At 48.2% G+C, this 21,036-nt stretch overlaps 4 protein-coding genes; all 4 read right to left on the reverse strand.

Moving 5' to 3' along the window:
• Positions 1–906: 906 nt before the first annotated feature.
• Positions 907–4,429, reverse strand: GSTUM_00009251001 (uncharacterized protein). XM_002840577.2 has 1 exon: positions 907–4,429. The coding sequence occupies exon 1, from the start codon at positions 3,720–3,722 to the stop codon at positions 1,254–1,256; it is 2,469 nt and encodes an 822-aa protein (XP_002840623.1). The 5' UTR covers positions 3,723–4,429; the 3' UTR covers positions 907–1,253.
• A 2,548-nt stretch (positions 4,430–6,977) lies between these two features.
• Positions 6,978–10,856, reverse strand: GSTUM_00009252001 (uncharacterized protein; the record flags this gene model as incomplete). The annotated part of the gene is made up of 7 exons (XM_002840578.1): positions 6,978–7,338; positions 7,389–7,901; positions 7,967–8,072; positions 8,123–8,221; positions 8,279–9,288; positions 9,349–9,649; positions 9,734–10,856. 7 exons carry the CDS (start codon positions 10,854–10,856, stop codon positions 6,978–6,980), a joined length of 3,513 nt encoding a protein of 1,170 aa, XP_002840624.1.
• A 1,204-nt stretch (positions 10,857–12,060) lies between these two features.
• On the reverse strand, positions 12,061–13,289 carry GSTUM_00009253001 (uncharacterized protein; the record flags this gene model as incomplete). XM_002840579.2 has 1 exon in its annotated part: positions 12,061–13,289. The coding sequence occupies one exon, from the start codon at positions 13,287–13,289 to the stop codon at positions 12,129–12,131; it is 1,161 nt and encodes a 386-aa protein (XP_002840625.1). The 3' UTR covers positions 12,061–12,128.
• A 2,167-nt stretch (positions 13,290–15,456) lies between these two features.
• On the reverse strand, positions 15,457–16,804 carry GSTUM_00009255001 (uncharacterized protein). XM_002840580.2 has 4 exons: positions 16,455–16,804; positions 16,108–16,387; positions 15,878–16,047; positions 15,457–15,807 (listed from the first exon to the last, which is right to left on the reverse strand). Exons 1-4 carry the CDS (start codon positions 16,479–16,481, stop codon positions 15,673–15,675), a joined length of 612 nt encoding a protein of 203 aa, XP_002840626.1. The 5' UTR covers positions 16,482–16,804; the 3' UTR covers positions 15,457–15,672.
• Between the last annotated feature and the right edge of the window lie 4,232 nt (positions 16,805–21,036).

Here is a 21,036-nt window from a genome sequence, read left to right on the forward strand (position 1 = left end):
ACACATAGCAAAGGGCCCATGTACGTACGAGCTCCACAAATGTGCTGAGATGGAGCCCCCCCTCCCCCCGTGGGACAAAAAATGACCAGCATCATTCTGTCCCGAGTCTGTTGTCCCGACGCAAAAGACATGTCGAACAGCTTGAGCGGGCGCCGGGCCCAGGTAGTACGGTACGGCAAGAGATGCAATTCCGGCTGGCATCATATCATACCTTATTGCTTCCTCCTCGTGGCTGTCAAACCAATTTACACCGACATCCCCATCATTTTTAACTCTACTGCAAGACATACTCGAAATACAAGCAAGCACCGCTGCCAAATGTTGCGAGCATGCGCCGTTGTCGGGTACGGTAACTCAAATACGGTGGGGGATGCCAATCTAATGAGCCGGTTCCAGTAGCCTCAGATTTGATGAAAGTTTCCCATAGAAACATATTCATTCTGACGATTACCTGTAGGGTAGTATTAGTTTCGGTTTTGATTTACTTCGTTTATTTCAGTTTATGCTTTGGGTTTTTATTTGCCATGGGACCCCTCCAGAATGCGTCAGTTGTATGATATTCCCTAGGATTTGCCTGTCATGGGCTGAATCGTGCCTAAAATCATACCCCGGATCTAACAATAATAAAAAGAAATTTTTAAAAAATGCCATTTGAGCCAGGTGCACGTTCCAAGTGCAAGACGCCAATGCCCCCCCCTCCGCCAGTACTAGACTAACTCTACACCAAGCGAAGCCTCCATTGACAAACGGAAATACATTGCCATCATCCTGCCCTATCTTATCCTACCAACAGAAACAAATCCACAACACGCAGCGCACGCTGGAATCCATTGCTCAAATGATCTTGCTAATCCAAGAGAAATAATAAAATAAAAAATGAAGGAAACTCCTAACGAGGTTCCGCCGTCACGGCGTATAACTATAATATAATAAAGTATGGAGCTACAATCGTAATATAAAAGAATATGACAAGAGATTGAAAACCACCCGCTGCTCCGCTGGATATCCCCATGACCCAAGTAATATAAACGGAAAGAAATAAAATCAAGTATCGTTTTGTCTTCAAGATTGGGAGAACGAAAACGTCCATTCCTAGTTTTGAAATGTCGAAATCCGAAGGAAAAAAAACCATAAGACCGCAGGGAATAAAAAAATAAAGCATGAAGCGAAGACGTTCGCGGACGTGACTCAATCGCTAAAAAATAAAAATAAAAAGAATAAGTTTCCAAAAGAAAAACACATCAATGTGAGGCTCAATCGGCCCACCTTCTCTCCAGGCCTCCAACATGTATCTCTCCCCTTCCCTCGACAACCTTTCTCCAATCTCGCCATTCTGCTGCAATCTCGTCGAGTACTCCGCCCATTACCACTGCGCTAGCCATCAAGCCGTGGCCCTCGCCATCCAGAATCCTAACCTCACACCTTCGCATAGTCTTCCCGAGCCACTTGACGTTCTCGACCGGCACCCTGGTATCCCTTGCTCCATGGTGGATCACCACCGCCCGCGTAATGTCGACGTACCTGAACCCAACTGGTCTGTTTCTCTCAAGACAGACAAGCAGGTCAACAGCGGGGTTAGCATTCCGCGTACTGAGCGTCCAAATTGCATGAGTTAGTCGTTCATCGTAAGACATTTGCCGTTCCCTTTCTGCTGCTGACACGAGAGCTGCCGCAATCACCTCGTCCTCAGCAGAGGGCTTCTCAGCGGTCGTCACAATAGCGCCGTCCTTACCAGTTCCATTTCTTGCAACCGCTAAAGTTGGCGAGAGTGGACCGGAAGGCATGTCGGTATTACCTTTGCTCGGCCTATCTTTACCAGGAGAGTCACCCTTCCGCATATCCCCACCTGCGGCAGAAGCGGCTCGTCTGTTTTTTCGACTCCTATCACGACCTCCTGTTCGTGGAAGGGACGTAGTAAGTGATGAAGACGTCGCCGACATGAATGAAGAGTTGGCGGCTTTGAGGATAGGAGTCGGGAGGGCTCGTAGAATTCGCTGTGTCGTAGGGATACTTCCAACCTTCTCCTCACCCTCTTTGCCCGTACCGACCACACCTTCAATTTGAGAAGGCGGAATCCAAGGGGCAAGTAAGTGAATCTTCCCCCTTATATGCCCAGGCATCCTCAATGCTGTAGCAAGTGCGTAAATTGCGCCAGCTGAATGAGCCAATATCGAAAACTTTGTAATCTTGAGTGACTGGCAAATATAGAGCACATCATCGGGCCAATTAAGAACTGTTCGCTCATTTTCGTCAATCCCCTCAGACTCGCCGACACCAGGTCGGTCCGGCGTTATCAGTCTGAGACCAAGAGTCAACGCCAACTCATCATAAAAGGCCGTAACATAGCGCGTCAGGCCCATCCCTACGCAGACAAAAACCGCGAATCCGCTGGGGTCGCCAACTTCCGAGAACGAGATAATACGCCCAGTAGTAGGCATACGGATCTTTTGCGAAAGACGTGGAGAGCACAGGTACGAATCAACTGCGTCATCGATAGAGTCCGCGGAGGAGGGACGTTCGTGATGAGTCGTCTCGGGTGGGGCGCTTTGAAAAGACGGGCGTGGGGGAGAGGCCTGCTGTTGTCCAAACTGATTCGCAAGGATGCTCTGCGGTTCCGACCTCCGCTTGGCTTTGCTAGGCGAACGCCCCATCCCACTATTCAAGCTGTCCGCACGTTTTGGATACTGCTTCGAACTGCGCTTACGATCCCTTTCGGATCGATTTCTCGGAAGATCAGGCGCTGGAGCGGCACCGTTGTGGTCCTCCTCATCCACCTCCTCGTGGTTTGGAAACATTGGCGATCCCAAAGGAGAACCCGGATGCATTGGTGAAACATTGGTAACGATCGCTGCAGGGTAACTGGATATCCTTTGCGGCGATCCCTTACCGTAGCTGCTCCTTCTTTCGGGGATATGTCTACCCCCTGCTTCTTCGGTCTTGCCCCTTCCTCTGTAATCACCCCCACTGGTTGCACTCAACACTCCAGCAGCGCTCATCCTCAATTCCCTCTCACTATCTCTCTCCACCGACACATCACGGTCGCGCGATCGGCCCTTTTCCATCCTCATCCTTTCGCGCGAGGACATATAACTCAACCGACTCCCCCCACCATCCCTTCTCGTGCTCTTTCCACTCACACTGCTCTCCCTAGAGTTCCTCCTATCAGCCATGCCGTCACCGGCTCCTGCAGCCCTGTTCATATAATTTCGAACGTAATTCGGTATGTCGACACCACCTTTCCCAGCAGATATGCCGGAGGCATATGAACTTCTCCTCGACGCGCCCTCACCAGACCCATTTGTGTGAACCGAAAACCCACTAGGAGGTTTCGCGGTTCTCACCACAGGCGCAAGCGCAGCATCGTCGGGATGAAGAAAGCCAACCTCTCGACCAATGCCTCCAACTCCGACGGTGTAATCGTAATCTAACTCCCGTGGGGATGGCTGGGGAGGGAACATATCCGGCGCATGCAGGGAGCCGTAAAGTGAGGGGTTATGCAGAGGTCCTGGCGAAAGCTTGCTGAGTGAGTCAACAAGATTGGTTATGACTTCTGGGGAAGCTGCAGCTGTGGATGCAGATGAGAGGTGACCTCGGTGGGAGGGAGCGGATTTACGACGAGGGTTCTGGAGCTTCTGACGAGGATTTGTACTCGGATGGTGGGAGTGCCGGTGAGGGGTTTGTGGAGGAGGTAAAGGTGGTGTAGCTGGAATCGAGGACGCCATAATTCCGGTTCCGTGTCGTGACAGTCGATAACAGAAAAGGGAAAACGATAAACGTAACGCGAGAATATTATATTCGTGAGATGTATGCTAGGTGATCGGAGGGGGGGAGGGAGGGGAACAAGATCTTCGCCGATAATACGGATTTGGGTCAACGTGCCATAGATTGAGGGCAGAGCAAGTGGGGGAAAAAGATTTCCTCCACCCCTTCCGTAAGGAGGAGTGGGCAATACAGAAAGGAAAAAAAGGCTCGATATCGATGCACCAGAAAAGTCGACAAAAAGAGTGCAATTATTCGTACAATCGATCACGCCCCCAAACGGGACGGGAGTCTAGAGGGACTATACACGTACAAATCGCGCGTGCCAAAACGGTTTACGTCGGTCGCAGGTGTATGAGTAAAGTGGATTGTTTTAGCTGAAAGTCACCCCTGAGGAGTCGCAGGAGCAGGAGAATTGCACGAAGGCGAGGGGAAATGCCCACAGGATAGGTCGAGAAGGCTAGTGCGGGCGTCTACTTGTACAATAGGTTCCCCAATGCACTAGTTGTATGCACTTTGTATGCAGGAGAGGCCGCCGGCAGTGTCAGGTGTACCGGTATGAGATAAGCACTTATGAAGTAGTAGAACAAGAGGTACTATACTTCTAGCATATATGCACCGGGTCCCCGGAATGATGGTAAATCGAAGCCAGTACAGAACAGAAGCCACCAAAGGAAGAAAGAGTATTGGGGAGGAGAGGGTGAAGATAGCGAGAAAGAGGGAAAGGAGGGGAGAAGAAGGAAAGAGGAGAAGATTGGGATGTGTTTGGGGGGGGGAGGGAGGAGGAGGACCACACTCACACTCTCTCGCACTGGTAGTAGTAGACTACAGTACTCGTACCGGTACAGTACTCGAGTATTCGTACCCGTACATACAAGTCCTTTGCAATGAAAAACAAAAAGAAAAAAGAACGCCGCGGATTAGATGGGAAAAGGAGATATAACGATACGAGTACTAATCACTCGGTATAAAAGGTACTTCACCCCCAATGGAGCGCGTACTGTGGAATTCCCTTCAATCGTTTTTTCCCTACAAAGCAAATTGCTTGGACCCGAACACTTCCCCCCCACAATCTCAAATCAAGAAACAGGCTAAACCTACTTTGGGATAGCGTTCCTGCAAGAACACAGACTCCCCCTGAAGGATTGAACTCTCTGGACCAACCATCAGCTTCCCTTCGCGATGGGAAGAGATTCCCTGCGCAAAAGTCGCCAACCCTCCAATCATCGGCTCGTGCCGGACCAGCGGGGAATACGGGAGGATGGCTAATGGGACGGCCATTCGAACTCGTACTGGCGGTTTGTGATAAAAAGCTTGTGGTGATAGGGACAGCTACCGACACCCCACGATACTGTACGAGTACAGTACATACCTGTGTAGGCCAAACCTCTGAGGTGAGCAAGCAACTACTGTACCGGTAACTTACCCTATTCTAAAAAGAAGCGATACTGAAGACCGGGAGAGGTGGAGGGTTGCATTTCCTGGGTCTGAACCCTTATTCATAGCATCACAAGCAACAGGGGGGTGGCTTCCTCAACCTCTCATGCCACTTCCCGAAACGCAAACTTCCCCCATCACCCTAAACCCCATAACCACCCACAATAATGGGCCCCTCCAATCCAAAAATTGGGACTATAGGATCGTAAATCTATACGGATATCTCTGAATTTATTGCGACAGGGGCCTGCTGATTACCGGTACAGTAGGTGCAGCTGCACCACTACGGTACTGTACTCGAGTGGGAGTTCGGTCGCGAGGGAAGTGGTATGGTAGGTACTGTATCTGTATACAGGGGGAAGTCCAGGGGGAGGCGAACTTTGCAACTTGGGGAGTGCTATACTGGTACCCGGATGGTATCATATATACGAGTACAGTACCGGTATCATACCATACAGGTATCATGGCAGGGGAACTTCAAGGTTAGGGCTGAAATTTATGTTGTGTGTCACCACCAATTAACCAAAATACCGGTATCGACAGTACAGGAGAAGCAAAATTCCCCCATAACCTGCTCTCCAAACCACCTAACCGTACTGTACCCGAGCACCTACAGGCAGGTCCAGATACAAGTACCGGTACCCCATTGAGGACAAGAACTACCGCAAATCTGGACCATAAGGGAGAAATCTTCGCCTTATTTTGCAGCTCAACATATGATAGATTGACAGTCCCCTAACTTAATCATGGGCGCTCGTACTGGCACTGTACTAGTACCGGTACTCATGCCCGATAACATTACGGAACCGGTATCCACACTCATCATGACTCCTCCATTGGCAAGACATTCCGTCACTGACAGTACGGTAATACAGCACGGTACCGGTATCACTCACTTTTTCTTGCTACCGTACAGTATCCCTTGGGCCGTCTTAAACCGTCAAATTTGGTCCTAGGCAGGCTACGATTAAGTCTATGGTGGAACTACCGGTATTTGAGCTTTGTGATTTGCTGAGAACATTTAATCCCGTCTCGGGTGCTGTATCATTTGAGCACTAGAGAGGCTGAAAATCTGATTTTCTGACCAAGTTCAGATGATTGTTGCCAAATTTGGCCTTAGCATGCCTGGGACCAAATTTGACGGTTTCAGACCGCTCAAGGGATAATTGTGTTCGTCCTTCTTACGATAGTTGGTCGCACGCTTTCCAACGGGAGCATAATTGTAAAACCCTGTGATCCTGGCACACAATTACCGGTACTGTACCGGTACGAGTACTCGAGTACTGTACCCTTATACTAAAAGTGCCGGCAGTGCCCGGGCGCACCACCCGCACTTGTGCCACCGCTACGAGCATTTTACGGTAGCGACGCCCACCACCCGTTGGGTAATCCTGCACGTTGGCTCTGGCTCCGCCTGTGTTCGGGCCTGAGGAGGCACCAGTTACGGTAGTCCCACCGCCGGCGGGGGGTGGATACAGTACGTACTAGTACCGTACAGTGGCACAGTTCGAGGGGTTTTTTTCTTTGCTCCCTTTGGGACAACTCGTGTCGAAAGGTTACTGCTACTAGTAGTAAATTACCGGTATGGCATTGGTATGAGTGTGATTGGCATGCTCTGCTCTGCTATTTGCGCGAGTATGGTTAAGCTACAATATATTCCAGCTACTCCCCTGTGTAGAATCTACATTTTGGAAGACCGTGCTTTGGTCACCGGCTGTTACTTTTACGCTTCGTTCTCCAGTCCACTGCCGGCATTCATTCGTTCCTTGTCAGCTATTGGTTCAATCACCCGAGCACGGCACGGTCATACAAACCTCAATTTCGACAATCCCAACATTTCGTTTGTTGTCGAAGGCTTCTTTCCTCTTCGGTAGTAATATTGCTGGGGCTCCATCGTTCCCGCCACCAATGAAGCTAAGGAGCCCGGTCACGAACTTCCAAACAAGGAACATGTTCTCCTCGAGGTCCACTGCCGCTAGAAATTTGCCGTCGATCGAGAAGGTGAGGAAGTTCGCGAGGCTATGATGACCCTGTAGGGCATTCACTTGCGCAGAGGTCTTGAGATCGTATATCATTATTATTCCCGGGGATATGGACAGTGCGAGCCGCTGCGTTGGACGGTGGAAGGCAATGCTTGGATACCTAAATCTCCGCATTAGTATGGCCCGATAGAAGGCCCAGGAATTACGCACGCCTCCACCATCTCGTTAATCAATTCCGTGATCGTTGGCATGACTTTCTCTCTTAGACCTCCGTTCGGGTCTAATATTTTGACGACAGCAGCGATTATCAAACCTAATACGTCTCGGAATAGGATTGCGTCCTCACGAACTATCATCGTTACGATTCTCATCGCGGCAACAGATACACTCAATGCTGTTGAGAGCGATACTGCAGCTAACGCAGCAGGTTGAGAAGAAGACGAACCGTACGAGATATTGTTGGCCAGACCAGATCCTAGAAGAGGAGAATTTTTCTCGGCTATCTCGAGTATGCATTTGTTGAGGGTCTTTCGCCGGTTTTCGGAGAAGTCATCCATTGTCGAGGCGGATATGCGGATCAAGATATGGATTACTTCAAAGGGGTCGAAGAGGGATTGAAAAGTTGTCCAACCATGCCCCACTAGCTCGATGGCTGTGTCTTGGAACGAGTGGTTACTGTCACCCAGGAGCAATTCAACCGACAGCGCAATGCATTTCTTCAATCTAGATCATGGAATTAGAAAGTGTGTTCCTCCGGTATGGTGGGAATATCATGAATGCCGTTATACCCTTGCTCAACACTATCGGGGTGAGCCGTGATTAACTGTCCAAGAATAATAACGGACCGAACCATTTCTTTTGATGAAAATAGTTCCGGCGGAACCTGCACTGGTACTGGCTTAATGTTAGCCGGAGCTGAAGCCTGTCCGAGGGTGGGTTCTCACAGAAACGTGCCCAGTAGGCTATTGTGTTTGCTCGCCTCTCCTCGGATAGAGTGCCTACAGAAATACTAAGACATTTCCTTGCGGTTGCTCGCATTATTGCTACATGATCCTGTCAGTCGATTAAGCTTTCATGAGGCCACAAAAGTTTAGACATACGATTCTCGTCCATCCAGTACTTTGCAAACACCCCTAATGCAGGCTCGTTCTTTGTGATTGCCAACCGACCCAAGGCCCCTTCTATGACATTATCAAAGAATTCGCCATTCCCACTAGCTTCCAGTAGTCCGCCCACAATGGACAAAGCAGCCAACAATACACATGCGGATACGGTAGGACTGATACCCAATATCCCATCCTCAGTTTCTTTGGAGGCTTCCCTCACCAGTATGGATACGTTCTTCCCAGCACCCATCTGCCCGAATACCGCCGCCTTCTTCCTCCGGAAGAATAATGATTGAACCGAAGTTCGCCATCCATGGCCATCTTCTTCCCAGCCCAATAGCTCCTCTATGCCACCGGGGACGAGGGAAGTAAGTAGTGACTTGGCAGTAATGAGGGCAGGATGATTTCCCACGACCCTCCTTTCGCCAGCTCGTGTCCGTTCTTTAGCTATCTTTACTGCATGACTTAATGCATCCAGAACAGCCCGAACATTGACGGAGGCGGCCGGAAGTCCCCTCTCGCATAACCTCTCGCAATTCTTGATGGTACCATCTCCATTTGCGTCATCCCCCTCATCTTCTCTGTCTTCTTCCACTAGTTCGAATTTGCCCACGCGAACTTCTCGCCACCCCTCCTCTGCAAGGTCTCTCTCATATGTGCCCAGAGCGCCTCTATCTCTATCGTTCCCGCGAGATGATGGATGCGCCTTAAGCACGCCTCCATCCTCCTCACCTAAATCCCACTCCCGACGTACGTAATCTTCGTAGGTTAGAAGGATTATGTTCTGCGCGGTCTTGGTGGCGTATGAAACAAGGGGAGTGTAATCGTGGCTCGGAAAAGTGACCATTATGTGAGCGCGTTCTACATCTACTATAGTGGTAGTTCCGTCTGCTGAGGAGGCGATGAGAGCAAAGCGTAGTCTCTTACCCAGGTTTGATAGGAGAAGATTAGCGGAGCGCACTGTTGTAGATGATATTGGGAGTCTTTTCGATAGTTGGAATGAGCTATCATGCACGGTCATGTTAGGATAAGGTGATTAGTGGAGAGGGGAGGGCGGGACGTACGGTGCTTCAATAATGAACAACTCTCCGTTAGTAGTTCCAACAATGAGATATTCTTTCCCGCCCTTTATTCCGGCGTCCTTGCCATGTGCAACGTGTTCGCCAACCCTCACCCTTTTAAGAAGGCAAATACGGGCAGTGGTAGGTATATGTATCTCCTTGATGGGATCATGATATGAGAGTAAAAATGAGGACAAAGAGTGAAGGCGAATATTGGACCCATAAGCGATCGCTAGCATATTGGCAAATATACCTGAACAGGATGACGTGATATCATCTTGGATCAAGGAAGACGAGGTGAGGGCTATTTGGTTTACGAATTTTCATTAGTTTTTGTTTCATATACCATAGTTTAATTGCTTTGTATGGACATTTGAAGTAAGCACACCTTTATTTTTCTCCATCCACTCTATGTCCATCCTGGCGGCATTAGTTGAGAACACGCCCGTCAGAAAATCTCCATGAGCTCTTTGCCGCCCTGAATCCGACCAGAGATGACTAAATGCTGCGATAAGATACTTGTCTTCCTGTCTTGTACATGCCATCGAAATTACTGTGCCTCTGCCTCGTACAGGTTTCAATGACAGCTTGATGCTGTGGCCAAAGGTCATATTTTCACCCAGTTCGAAGAGTCTGATTTGGCCATCCTCTGACCAAGCCATAACCAAGGCTTTCCTAACTCCTTTCTTAGGAACTATCTGGTATCCGGCGATACCAACCTCCAAGCCCACCGACATGATCTCTTTGAGCGCGAACTTTGTATCCTCAAGCACATAGGAGCTAACACCAGTCTTCTGGATTATCACATAACCCTTCTCAGAAACTCTTTCAAAGCCTCTGATCCTGCCCATGTCCTCCTTGATCTCCGCCGAGAGCTGTTTGGTATGATCCCTTTCCATCGCCAGCGCCAATCTTCCTCTTCCATCTTCTCCTATGCTCCGACCATTCAAGCCCCATCCTTGGATTTGCCCATCAGGTAATAAGGTCATTACCCTACTCCTACCGCTGACAACCGGGAAGGGCCAATCCAGGTTACCTGTCCACAAGAGCACCGTCTCTAGGGTCTCCGCGTTAAGAACTAAAATCTCAGTACTAGCCCCATATATCATCACAACTGGATCCTTAGCGTCAGCTTTCTGCTTCTTAACAATCCGTAGCCCCCGTGGTCTGGACGAGACTGTCGAATAGACATTCTGTAGACATCGACCGTCTGCTAGAGACCATTTACACAATGTCCCTACAGAATCCAGTGAAAGTAATAACTCTTGTTCGGTTGTTTCTGTGCGGACGAGGAGGGGTTCTAATGCTACCACCGGATCTTTGTGACCGCAGAGACGAGCTCGTGGAATGGGATCATCGGTAGCTGTAGAAAGAATTAGAAGCTCGCCGTTGGCCAGGCCTAAAACAAGCCATCCCGTGAGGAACTTCGAAGTGGTGACCGGGGTGTACGGAGGTTGAAACGGGGTTGAGTCCCAGTGGGCAAATGGGATGTAGAATGGAGGTGATGCCATTATTGGTTTGTGAGAGCTGCGAAAGGTGTGGTTAGGAATTTCTGTTTCGGGGTAGGGGACCTGTAGGCGAGCTACGGAGCCGCATGACGTTACCGCATCACAAATTATCACCAGCGATCACAGATTGTTGAAACGTGGATAAAGCCAACTCAAGTGAATTACCGGTATTCTCTGTCAACTTGCCGTGCCTTTAGCCAAAGCCCGATTTTGGGGCAAAAGGTCATGAGTAATTTGGAATTTTACACCAAAAGTAAACAACTTTACAGCCATAATCTTTGATCTTCTACCACTAAATCCTTTAGAGGTATATAGAATTCGTTCTGACAAAAAATCAAACCCTAGTTCTCAAAAGCATAATACCAGGAGTATTGGGAGTGGGCAAAAGATTCCTTGAATCTTATATTGGTCTTCCATAGAAAATAGAAAAAGTACTTTGCGACACCGTAGACTATAGGCTAAGCCTTCGGCTATCAATACTCACATAGGGGTGACAAAAATTATGATACTAAGTTTGTATGATACTGAAAAAAGCTGAGCAATTGTGAAGCCCATAACGCTACTTTGATTTAACCCTATGATGTTTTTGGCTGAGCTGTAGGTCATTAAAGCTGCTCATTTTGGTGTAAAATGACAAACCATGATTCCTGTCAATTATGATACTTAAGTACTGATGACATTCTGGGCCAAAATTGTGCTATGGTACAGTACCCGAGTAAGAAGCTGGTAACGGAAATCGCCAGTACAATACAGTAAAAGTGCGTTTTACACCCAAAGTAGTATCGACGACATTATACACCACCTCTATTCCATCAATGAAACCCAAAATTTACTGCATGTTCAAGGGAATTCCTTGGGTTCTATTTCAGGCTGTCACAAATAAATATCTCATTTTCTGGGATGTCCATTGGCTAAAGAGCAAAGGTGACATTAGGCTTTGGTGCTTTTTGTATGGGAAACTGTGGTTTTTGGTCATTTTTCAACTTCCATTGAATAACTTTAACTGCTGAAACATCAATTTATCATTGCTAGATCTAAGCCTTTGTGTATGAAAACATTCAGAAGCTGGTATGACACCAGCATTTTCGTTATCTTTGGGTAGCCTTGGGAGGAAATTCACCTGAAGTCGGCTACTTTTGGTGTGGTGCGCTTAAGCTGCCGTTGACATTTGTTGCCTGCCCGTACTTGTACTGTACAGCACATGGTACCGGTAGTAACAATACTCAGTTTGACAAAATTATGTTTATAATCTATCAGAACCTTTAGACAAGAAACTTATGTATTTGCCAACTCCCAAATACTCACGACCCCATCATCTCCACAGCTGACGATAACTTCGTCGTTCTCGCCTTTTGTGTCTTTGTCCCACCGTTTACTCCATTGCACGCAGTTGACCTCGAATACGCCGTGAGCGCCTCCAACCTCCGCCACTACCTTCCACTCTGTCTTTGGTGGCTTCCTCTCATCACTCTCGACCATTTCAGTATCAACGGTGGATATCTCCTCGTAAACAACTATCCTTCCGTCGCTACCACAACTCACTATCCTTCCACTCTTTGAACTCCAGGAAATCTTGTATACCGCTCGTGTATGAACCTGAGGAAGCGTAGAGGTCTCGGCCCAATTCTCTTCGATCGACTCTCCACGTAGAATACTCGGTGGGGCTTTCTTTGCTTCGGCCGCGGAACCAGATCTCGATATCCGAGTCCAAACCTTTATTGATAGGTCGTCCGAACAACTAGCAAGCCGGGAGCCCCACTCTTCGCGATATCTCGGAGATGAAGGCTTTTCAAACTCGACAGTCCAAACGGTAGCTATATGGCCCTCCAATAGCGAACAGCAAACCCAGTCTTCAGAACCTTCCCGATATAGTCTAATAGTATTGTCATAGGAAGAAGACGCAAGCAGGACTTCCTCAGGATGCCAAGTCACACATTTGACATCTTGGGTATGCTCCTGCATAACCTCCAACGTCTCAAAGTTATCCTCGTCAATCTCCTCCCAAATCCAGACAGTCTTGTCACGGCTACAAGTAGCCAGGAAATTTCCACCGGCACTCCAGGCGACACTCTTAACCTCACTCTCGTGACCGTCCAATACAAGAGCAAATCTCCATTCCTCCTCTTCCTCATCTCCTCCTTGACCATTGCCAGCGTCTAGGTCATGTTCATACCGCCGCCAGATACCGATCGTTGCGTCGAAGGAGCCAGTGCAGAGAACGGATTCGCCCGTAAGGCCGGGTTTCCAGGCGACACTCCGGATAGAGCGCTTGTGTCCACCTTCAATTGTTGAGAGAGAGTTGTAGGTTTGTAGTGAGATTACACGGGCAGTTTTGTCGGACGAGGCGGTGGCCACGAGGGGGAGGGTTGGATGAATTGCGACTTGCCAGACTCGCTCCGCTTGCGGCGGGAGGGAGGTGACTTTTTGGAGTCGCATTTAGAGTTGAGGGGATGGTTGATTAGGAGTGAAGCACTAAAGATTGTGAAGGTGGGGGAGGGGCAGTCTGCGGCTTCATCTGCTTGAGTGGCGCAGCTTTAATCTATCTTATCAGATTGCACGGCCCCTTCTTGGCGGGCGCAGGATGAGCAAGTATTGAAGTCCAAGAGGCGCCTGCATCTTTTTGGTGCTTGTACCAACTCGATTCCGATTTTTTAACCCCTTTCTTTGGACTTGATATCTGTGGCGACTCTACAAACACCAGTGACTTTCTATGGGCAAAGAGACTGATGGCGCCTTCGAGCTTTCTTCGTTAATTGCTTGTTGCGTCAACTCTTGATCTTCCATAGCAAGACACCGGCCGTACTGCAGACCGGGAGACCTAACCTGATGGCATCAAAAATCAATTCTATCGGGAATCGCACTCTCGACCAATCTAATGGCGAGATCAGGGCTTTGATCTGCAGTCAAACATGAAAGTATAACCCCCCGTCGCCCCATGCTCTATCACAAACCCCCCACCCAAACTGCTTCCCGATGCCTACAGACCAAAGGGCGTCCGAGCCAATGCATAAAGTGATGAGAACCTCAGATACTGCTGAGCTCGGAGTGGAGTGGCAATACCCTCCAGCCCTCTGAGGCCCCATTGCCGTCTCTTCGGTTCAGAAGTCTGGGTCCAAGGTTAGTTTTCCGTCCGGGGGATGTAACCTAGCCGAACTCTGGACTGTGAAATGCGCAGGAGGGCCTACAGAGTGGCAGCAGTGATCGGTTCAAAAGGCAAGTCTGATTATGCAGGATGAGTGTTTGTTAGCGGTTTGGTAGGGGTGGTTGTCTTATCGGTCTGAGTGGTATTCTAATGATTTTGTTTAGGGGTTACAGGCTTCGGCAGAGGAACGCTTGAGTCGGCTATTCAGTGATCCGTGTTGTAGTTGGGTTTTGAGTTAGAGGTCGTCTCGAAGGATAGAAGATCAGGGTTCTCCCGGGGCATTTGGCACTTGATAGAGTTGGATCCTACAGTAGTTTGCAACTTTGTGTTCTAATGGATTCAAGCGGCTGATTTCTTCGGCATGCCCGTGAAGCACGATATCTCAAACCTAGCGGAGCTTGAAATGCCACCTCACCAATTCCTTCTAAAATAGCCACGATGCCTAGGGTATTTACGGTGTTTACAAAATAATCTAGTTCTGGTCATGGGCATCTCACAGACGATCAGAACCACACCATCACGCTACCACCAAAACTCCGATATATATGACACCAGAAAAAAAACATACCATAATTTACTATTAAAATTTTTAAAAAAAGGATCCCCCATCCTCATTGTTACCTAATCTCGTCAACCACCGCCTTCGACCTTCCGCAAGCTCAGGTCAACCCTAGTTAATTCCATTCACCTCCGCAAAGGCTGGATATCGGCGAGTGAAGCATATCGTGGGTATCTTCATCACAGCTCTCCTGTCCCCTCCTAGACATGCCCGGCAAAGGAAGCCTTTATACACTCATCCACCCCCCTTCCCCCGTCGCAGAGAGAGGTGTAAAGGGAAGAAAATACCCGTACCGCAGATGCTTACGTGACTGGTTGACTGGTTACGCGGCGTACAAATTTCAATTTTTCACCATTTTTTTCATTTCTTCGAGGGGGGGGGATAGAGATTATTTATCGAGGCTATGACTCTGCGCGGGTACATAATTCACGTTTTATTTGCACTCTGCGTACTTGTATCATACCCTACATATACTTGTACCCCAAAAGTAGTACCGATACCGCATTCCTCACTATGAGTCAGGGTTTGGTCGGCATGAGTTCGTAAGTGCAGGTGATCGCCATTATCTGTGGGAGTTTTCGCTGGTCAGTGTGCTCTGTGAGGATACTGGTACTGGTGCCCATAGTAGCAGCGAGAGTGTTGTGTGTTTCGCGAAGTATGCGCTGTGTATGTAGGATATGAGGGAAATGATCCAAGGTGTGGGGGTGGGTAAGTGCACACAATACGGTACTAGTACTCGTAGTATTAGGAGTCATCAAGTGCCAAGTGAATACCTGCATCACCATATTGGTGCTTCCTTGAATATATATGAGCCGGAACGCATACCCTGTCCCTATTGTTTGGGATCTGCGCTGCAATTTCCCGTACGGTTGTAAGCATGTCATTGAATTCAGTATATTAACCCATCTGCAACACATTTCATTATACCATCCCCGCAGTCTTCTATTATTCCCACCGCCTATTTCTCATTCCTATCGAGACCACCGACCAGCGCTTCACAGCAGCAGCAAGGAACAACAGGCAACCGTGATTAAGAATACACCTTCGAGACCCCCCGCCATCCTCACCTCCAACAAACAAACAAATGGAACAAGGAAACAAACAGAAGCATTGGAGGATCACTCCTTAAGCTTCAACACCTTCATAATCCGCTTTCCGCCCATGCTGTGTATAGTATCGCCCAATCGCCCTTCCCTCTCCAGTTGCTGCACGTCGTCGTTTCCGCCGATGGATTTTCCAGATATCATGATGTTCTGCCACCAACCGCCATCACAATTAGCTTCTCCCAGGGTATGAAGGAAGGGGAGGAAGGATGGAGCCCACAGGAACGGTCCGCCGCCCAGTCTGCTTCGCCAGCAAGTCCTGCAATTCCGCGCCGTGGGGATGGCTATCTAGTTCGACGACGTGGGGCGCGGGCACGATCTTGTAGGCGTGCAGGAAGAGGTCCTTTGCGGCGCGGGAGTGTGGGCAGTAGGTTTTTGAGAAGATGATTACTTGGGGTTTGGAGGTTAGCTTCTGTCAGTGTTACAGCTAGCAGGGGAAGGAGAACATACTAGGCGACCTCTTCAATATCCCTGCCAACTCATCTATAGCGCTGTGCCCACCCCCATCACCCCCCTCCTTCCCGATCGGCCCCTGTTCCAATCGACCCTTCATGACCGCCTCCACTGCCCTCGGAGAATCAGGTTTTGGCCCGGCCTTCATGTCCGCTGCTTTCTTCGCTGCATCGGCTGCTTCGCGGAGGCGGTTTCCCACGCCCGCGTTCTCCCGGTCCAGGGCGGCTTTTTGCATGGTTTGCATGTATGTTTCCCTCTTGACGGCATCTCTTCCGCTCTGTTTGGGCTCCTTCGTTAGAAAGGTATGGAGCGATGAAGGGAGGGGGAAGGGGGGAAAGAAGCACGTTGTAGTAGATAACAATCAAAAACATCGTTACCGCCGCTACGGCTATTAATTTTAGTCTGCGTGGGGAGGGCATTTGGGGTTTGGCAAGGTATCTAGCGTGACGTCAAGGACCCGCAGCTGGCGGGTTCGATGAACTGAAGAGCCACTTCGTGTCTCTTGTTGGAAAGGGGGGAGAGCGCCGGTAGATGGGAGAGGAATGTAGGAACACGAGCGCCCGAAGTACAGTAAACGGAACAGAAAAATACCGGTAAGATACCGGTAGTGCGGGTAAAGGTAGGGGATAGAAATAAAAAAAGAATTATGATGGGAGAAATTGGGTGGGATTTGGAGCTCCCTTTTTTTCCTGGGTGCCGCTGCTTCTGCTGCTGCTGCTGTCGCTGGTTTTGCCAGTGGACTGAGCCTGTTGATTTCGCACATCCACAGCTTCAGCCTCAACTGCAGACATGTGGCTGAGCCTCTGCTTAAGATGCGGCCTGCGGCCCGTAGGCTTCAAGTATCATAATTTATAAGTACTCGAGTACTCGTACTATTACAAGTAAATGATCAAAGGTATCCTGCGCTTTAGAGGCGCTTTGGCATTCAGGCGTTCGGAAAATTATGAAATTAGCATCTCAAGAGTTAACTCATCACATTGCAAACTAGAATAAAGACGCTGGGTTTTCACCCTGGGGGTTTTTTTTTTTTGTTAAATCCGCGGTTTATTTGTAGCTAACTACGGGAAAATCCATGGCAAGCACCCTAAGGTATGGCCTGAAAACCTCCTTAACATAACAAAAGAAACTTCATTCACCCCCAAAACAAACAAATAAATGATAAAAATCACTAAACAAGTCCTGTCACAAATGAAAATCATTACATATCATCATGATGCCAAATCAGCATTCCTCGTAAACAGAAAAACCCCCATCTTCACCAGAAAGTTAATCCTATTCTCCATCATATAAGAGAGAAAATCTCCCATCAGATTCCTGCCCGCTGTCACGAATGTGGCTTGGCATAAAAGAGGTTTTCATGTGACACATGGTTATGAGTCACAGGTATGTTATTGTTTTACACATATGACTCATTCGGGTCATATGATTTGTTATGTGTGGGATTTGTGATCCTTTTATACATAGCTCAAATATGAGTCATGGGACGTGCGCCTGGTGAGTATGTCTTGCGAGGGTGCCTTGCGGGTAAGCCTTGCACATATGATTTATGTTTTACATATGACCTTGTTATGAGATCATGGGTTTCGCGCACATGACTCAGTCGAGTCATATGACTTGTTTATTGCGTTATGATTGGTTTATGAGTTTTTATACATGACCTCACTATGAGGTCATGGGTTTTGAGCATGTGATCACTTTGGTCACATGACTAGTTTGTTATGATTTGGTTTCGCGCATGTGACCACTTTAGGTCACATGACTACGGGCGGGAAGAATACTATATAAGGAGGCCGATGTGGCCGAGGAAGATAGGTTCTTTACGCTTTGTTCTAAGTACTTTTCCTACTTATTACTTTGACGAATATAAAACATCTTTACAATCTTTATCTTTATTGCAAAGTTATTGTTACGCCAAGGAAAGCACTTTATGAAGAAGAGTTAGAGAAAGCTTACGATAGGCGTTCCCGATAGAAGACAAGGGTCTTGTAATATCGGTAACATAGGCAGAGGCCTAGAGCTATCGTAAGACGAAACAAGAGGAAGACAGAAACGAGAAGTATCGTTCCCTGTCGCCAAGAACTAACCATCCAAGGAGGGATCGTTACACCAGCCTTATCACCCTTCCACAGTTTCGACTCCGGACCCACGTTAAAAACCTGGGGCGGGATGTTTCTTCTTAACTCGGTGAGAGCCGAGCATTACACAACATGGTCAAAAGTTTCCGGGTATTCAAGGCACCTCCCACAGATTGTGTCCCGGCCCTGATTAGACCAGTCTGTTTGAGCTGCGAGGTAACTTTTGTTCGCCCGCATCTGATGAAGTCTGGAGGCCAAAAACTTAGGGAGGGTCATAAAATACTAGCATTTCCTAAACGGAGGACTATACTTGTAGTAAGGTAGGAACTGCCATTCCACCCACTTTTTATGTGTCTCGTTCCTAACTCTCTCCCTGGCCTTGAAGTGAGCCTCGGCCTGGGCAGGAGTAACTAAAAGGAGTCTTGAAGGTCACATTGGTGTGGCGCCATCCTCTAGCACCATTGATGCCACGGCGGCTACTTCGTCAATTGGAAGTCGTACCTGTGCAGTGGTTGTAGCCGTTGAACCCCATATCTTCGGTCTCATTCCCTCCTTATTGTTATCAAATGCTAACCTCCAGTTGGTGGGGAACCTAAAGTCCCTACCTGTCGAGAATGACAATGGAAGCATTGCCGTAGCGATGTTATTCTCTGGAATGGCGGAGACAATTCGCACCGCCATCATCTTCCTTACTTATTCCACGTACAACAAAATTGGGGCCAGGTGTAACAATCCCTCTCTGGATAGTTAGTTCTTGGTGACGGGGAACGATACTTCTCTTTCTGTCTTCTTCTTTCTTTGTCTTACGATAGCTCTAGGCCTCTGCCTACATTACCGATAGTACAAGACCCTTGTCTTCTATCGGGAACGCCTATTGTAAGCTTTCTCTAACTCTTCTTCATGAAGGACTTTTCTTGGCATAATAATAACGGTGCAATAAAGATAAAGATCGTAAAGATGTTTTATATTCGTTAAAGTAATAAGTAGGAAAAGTACTTAGAACAAAGCTTGAAGAACCTATCTTCCTCGGCCGCCTCAGCCTTCTTATATAGTGTTCTTCCTGCCCCTAGTCATGTGACCAAAGTGATCACATGCTCCAAACCCATGACCTCGTAACGAGGTTATGTGCAAAAACTCATAAACCAATCATAACACAATAAACAAGTCATATGACTCGACTGAGTCATATGTGCGAAACCCATGACCTCATAACGAGGTCATGTGCAAAACATAAATCATATGCGTAAGGCTTACCTGCAAGGCAACTCGCAAGGCATATTTGCCAGGTACACGTCCCATGACTCATACTTGAGCTATGTGTAAAAGCATTACAAATCCTACACATAACAAATCATATAACCCGAATGGGTCATATGCGTAAAACAATAACATACCTGTGACTCATAAACATGTGTCACGTGAAAACCTTTTCCATGCAAAGCCACGTTCGTGACATTAGCTCCCCTCCTCCTAAGCCTGAGTCCCGTCAGGCTTTTTTTCTCCTAGCTTCAATGGTTCCCGTCCTGCCGAGCACATGGTCCTTCTCAGCTTTGTGGAACTTTTCGTCTGCCGTCGTCCATCTGACCCTTACCGATTCTAGGGTCAGATTCGCCATCTCGATTGTGTGACACTGGTTATCGTTCAGCTGTCTTAGATCTGCGATCGTTTTATTGTTTGCCGAAATTGTGGCCTCGGCTTGGCCAAGTTGTTCTCGGAGTCCCCGGATCTACCTGTGTAGGCTCCTGACGTCCGGTTCTGTGTCTGCTGAGGTGTTTTGAGCCCCTCCCTCCCTGGACCGCGTCCTCGTGGCACATGCCTTTCTGGCATCCTCCCCTTCTCACTCTTTCCTGCTTCCATCCTTTTGCAGGTAGAATCCTGCAGATATTTTTTGTACCCTGTGCATCCTGCACCGATTTCTGAAGAATTGTTGCCAGTGCTTCACAACGTAGTCCGGGCGTGGGCCACGCTTTCGACATTCCTTTGGAACCATCCTGAGCCTTCTTTGTCGCCATAGTGTGTTTGGCAACCGTCATCGTAGCATACCGTCCATGACATGGCGTTATGCTATGCTTGTTGTTCCCTCTCCTTAGGTTCTTCGTCGGTTAGCCTCATGAATAAGTATTCGGGGCAAGTAGGTGTGGTTTGGCGCGGGCTATCGCCCCAGCCTTCGTGTTATTGCAACAGTGCGGGAGTCTTTTCCTCACCTTTATCTTGGTTGAACGTGATCGTCACCTGGGCCGAGCTTGCCTGGGTATCGCTGGTGGAAGGTTGAGATGGCATCTTGTGAGTTTTCGAAGTTGTGTGCGAAGTACCAAGTTTTATCGTGTTTGGGAGAATATCCTGTCTACTTGGCTCGGTATTGGAGGTAACTGTGGAAGAAGCGGGAATCGACTATTTTGTCGAGCTCGTATTCTGGTTCTCCAACTAGTTCGATCGGAGGGGGAGGAATAAGTGTTTGTGAAGGAAACTTATTGTCATTGTGTAATTCAAGGAGTGAGATGTGGAATATGTTGTGTATTCACATTGAGGGGGGAAGGTCGAGTTTATAAGCTTGACTGCTCACTTTTTCCAGTATCTGGAATGGTCCTATTTTCTTGTAGTCCAATTTCTTTGATAGTCGCGTTGTCTGGATATTGCTTGGTATTAGCCATACCATATCTCCGAGTTGTCTGTTTGGATCTGGTCTTCGGTGCTTATCGTATTGTTCCTTCTGTTGTTGTTGTGCTTGACTCATTTCGTATTGTAATGTTTCGTGTAGTTTCCCCATATGGGTTTTGTCCGGTATCACATCATTAATCGTATGATATGTGGTCTGACTTTGTGGATGTTGTCCATAATTAGCGAAGAAGAA

Source organism: Tuber melanosporum, assembly GCF_000151645.1.
Source record: "Tuber melanosporum whole genome shotgun sequence assembly, scaffold_54, strain Mel28".
Classification (NCBI taxonomy): domain Eukaryota; kingdom Fungi; phylum Ascomycota; class Pezizomycetes; order Pezizales; family Tuberaceae; genus Tuber; species Tuber melanosporum.

Excerpts from the sequence above, each read along its gene's own strand:
- GSTUM_00009251001 (XM_002840577.2), bottom strand. The coding sequence starts at position 3,722 with ATGGCGTCCTCGATTCCAGCTACACCACCTTTACCTCCTCCACAAACC.
- GSTUM_00009255001 (XM_002840580.2), bottom strand. The coding sequence starts at position 16,481 with ATGTTTTTGATTGTTATCTACTACAAC. Across the intron at positions 16,048-16,107 it reads GATATTGAAGAGGTCGCCTA|TAATCATCTTCTCAAAAACC; the intron begins GTATGTTCTCCT and ends CCAAACCCCAAG. Across the intron at positions 15,808-15,877 it reads CTGGGCGGCGGACCGTTCCT|AACATCATGATATCTGGAAA; the intron begins GTGGGCTCCATC and ends GGTTGGTGGCAG.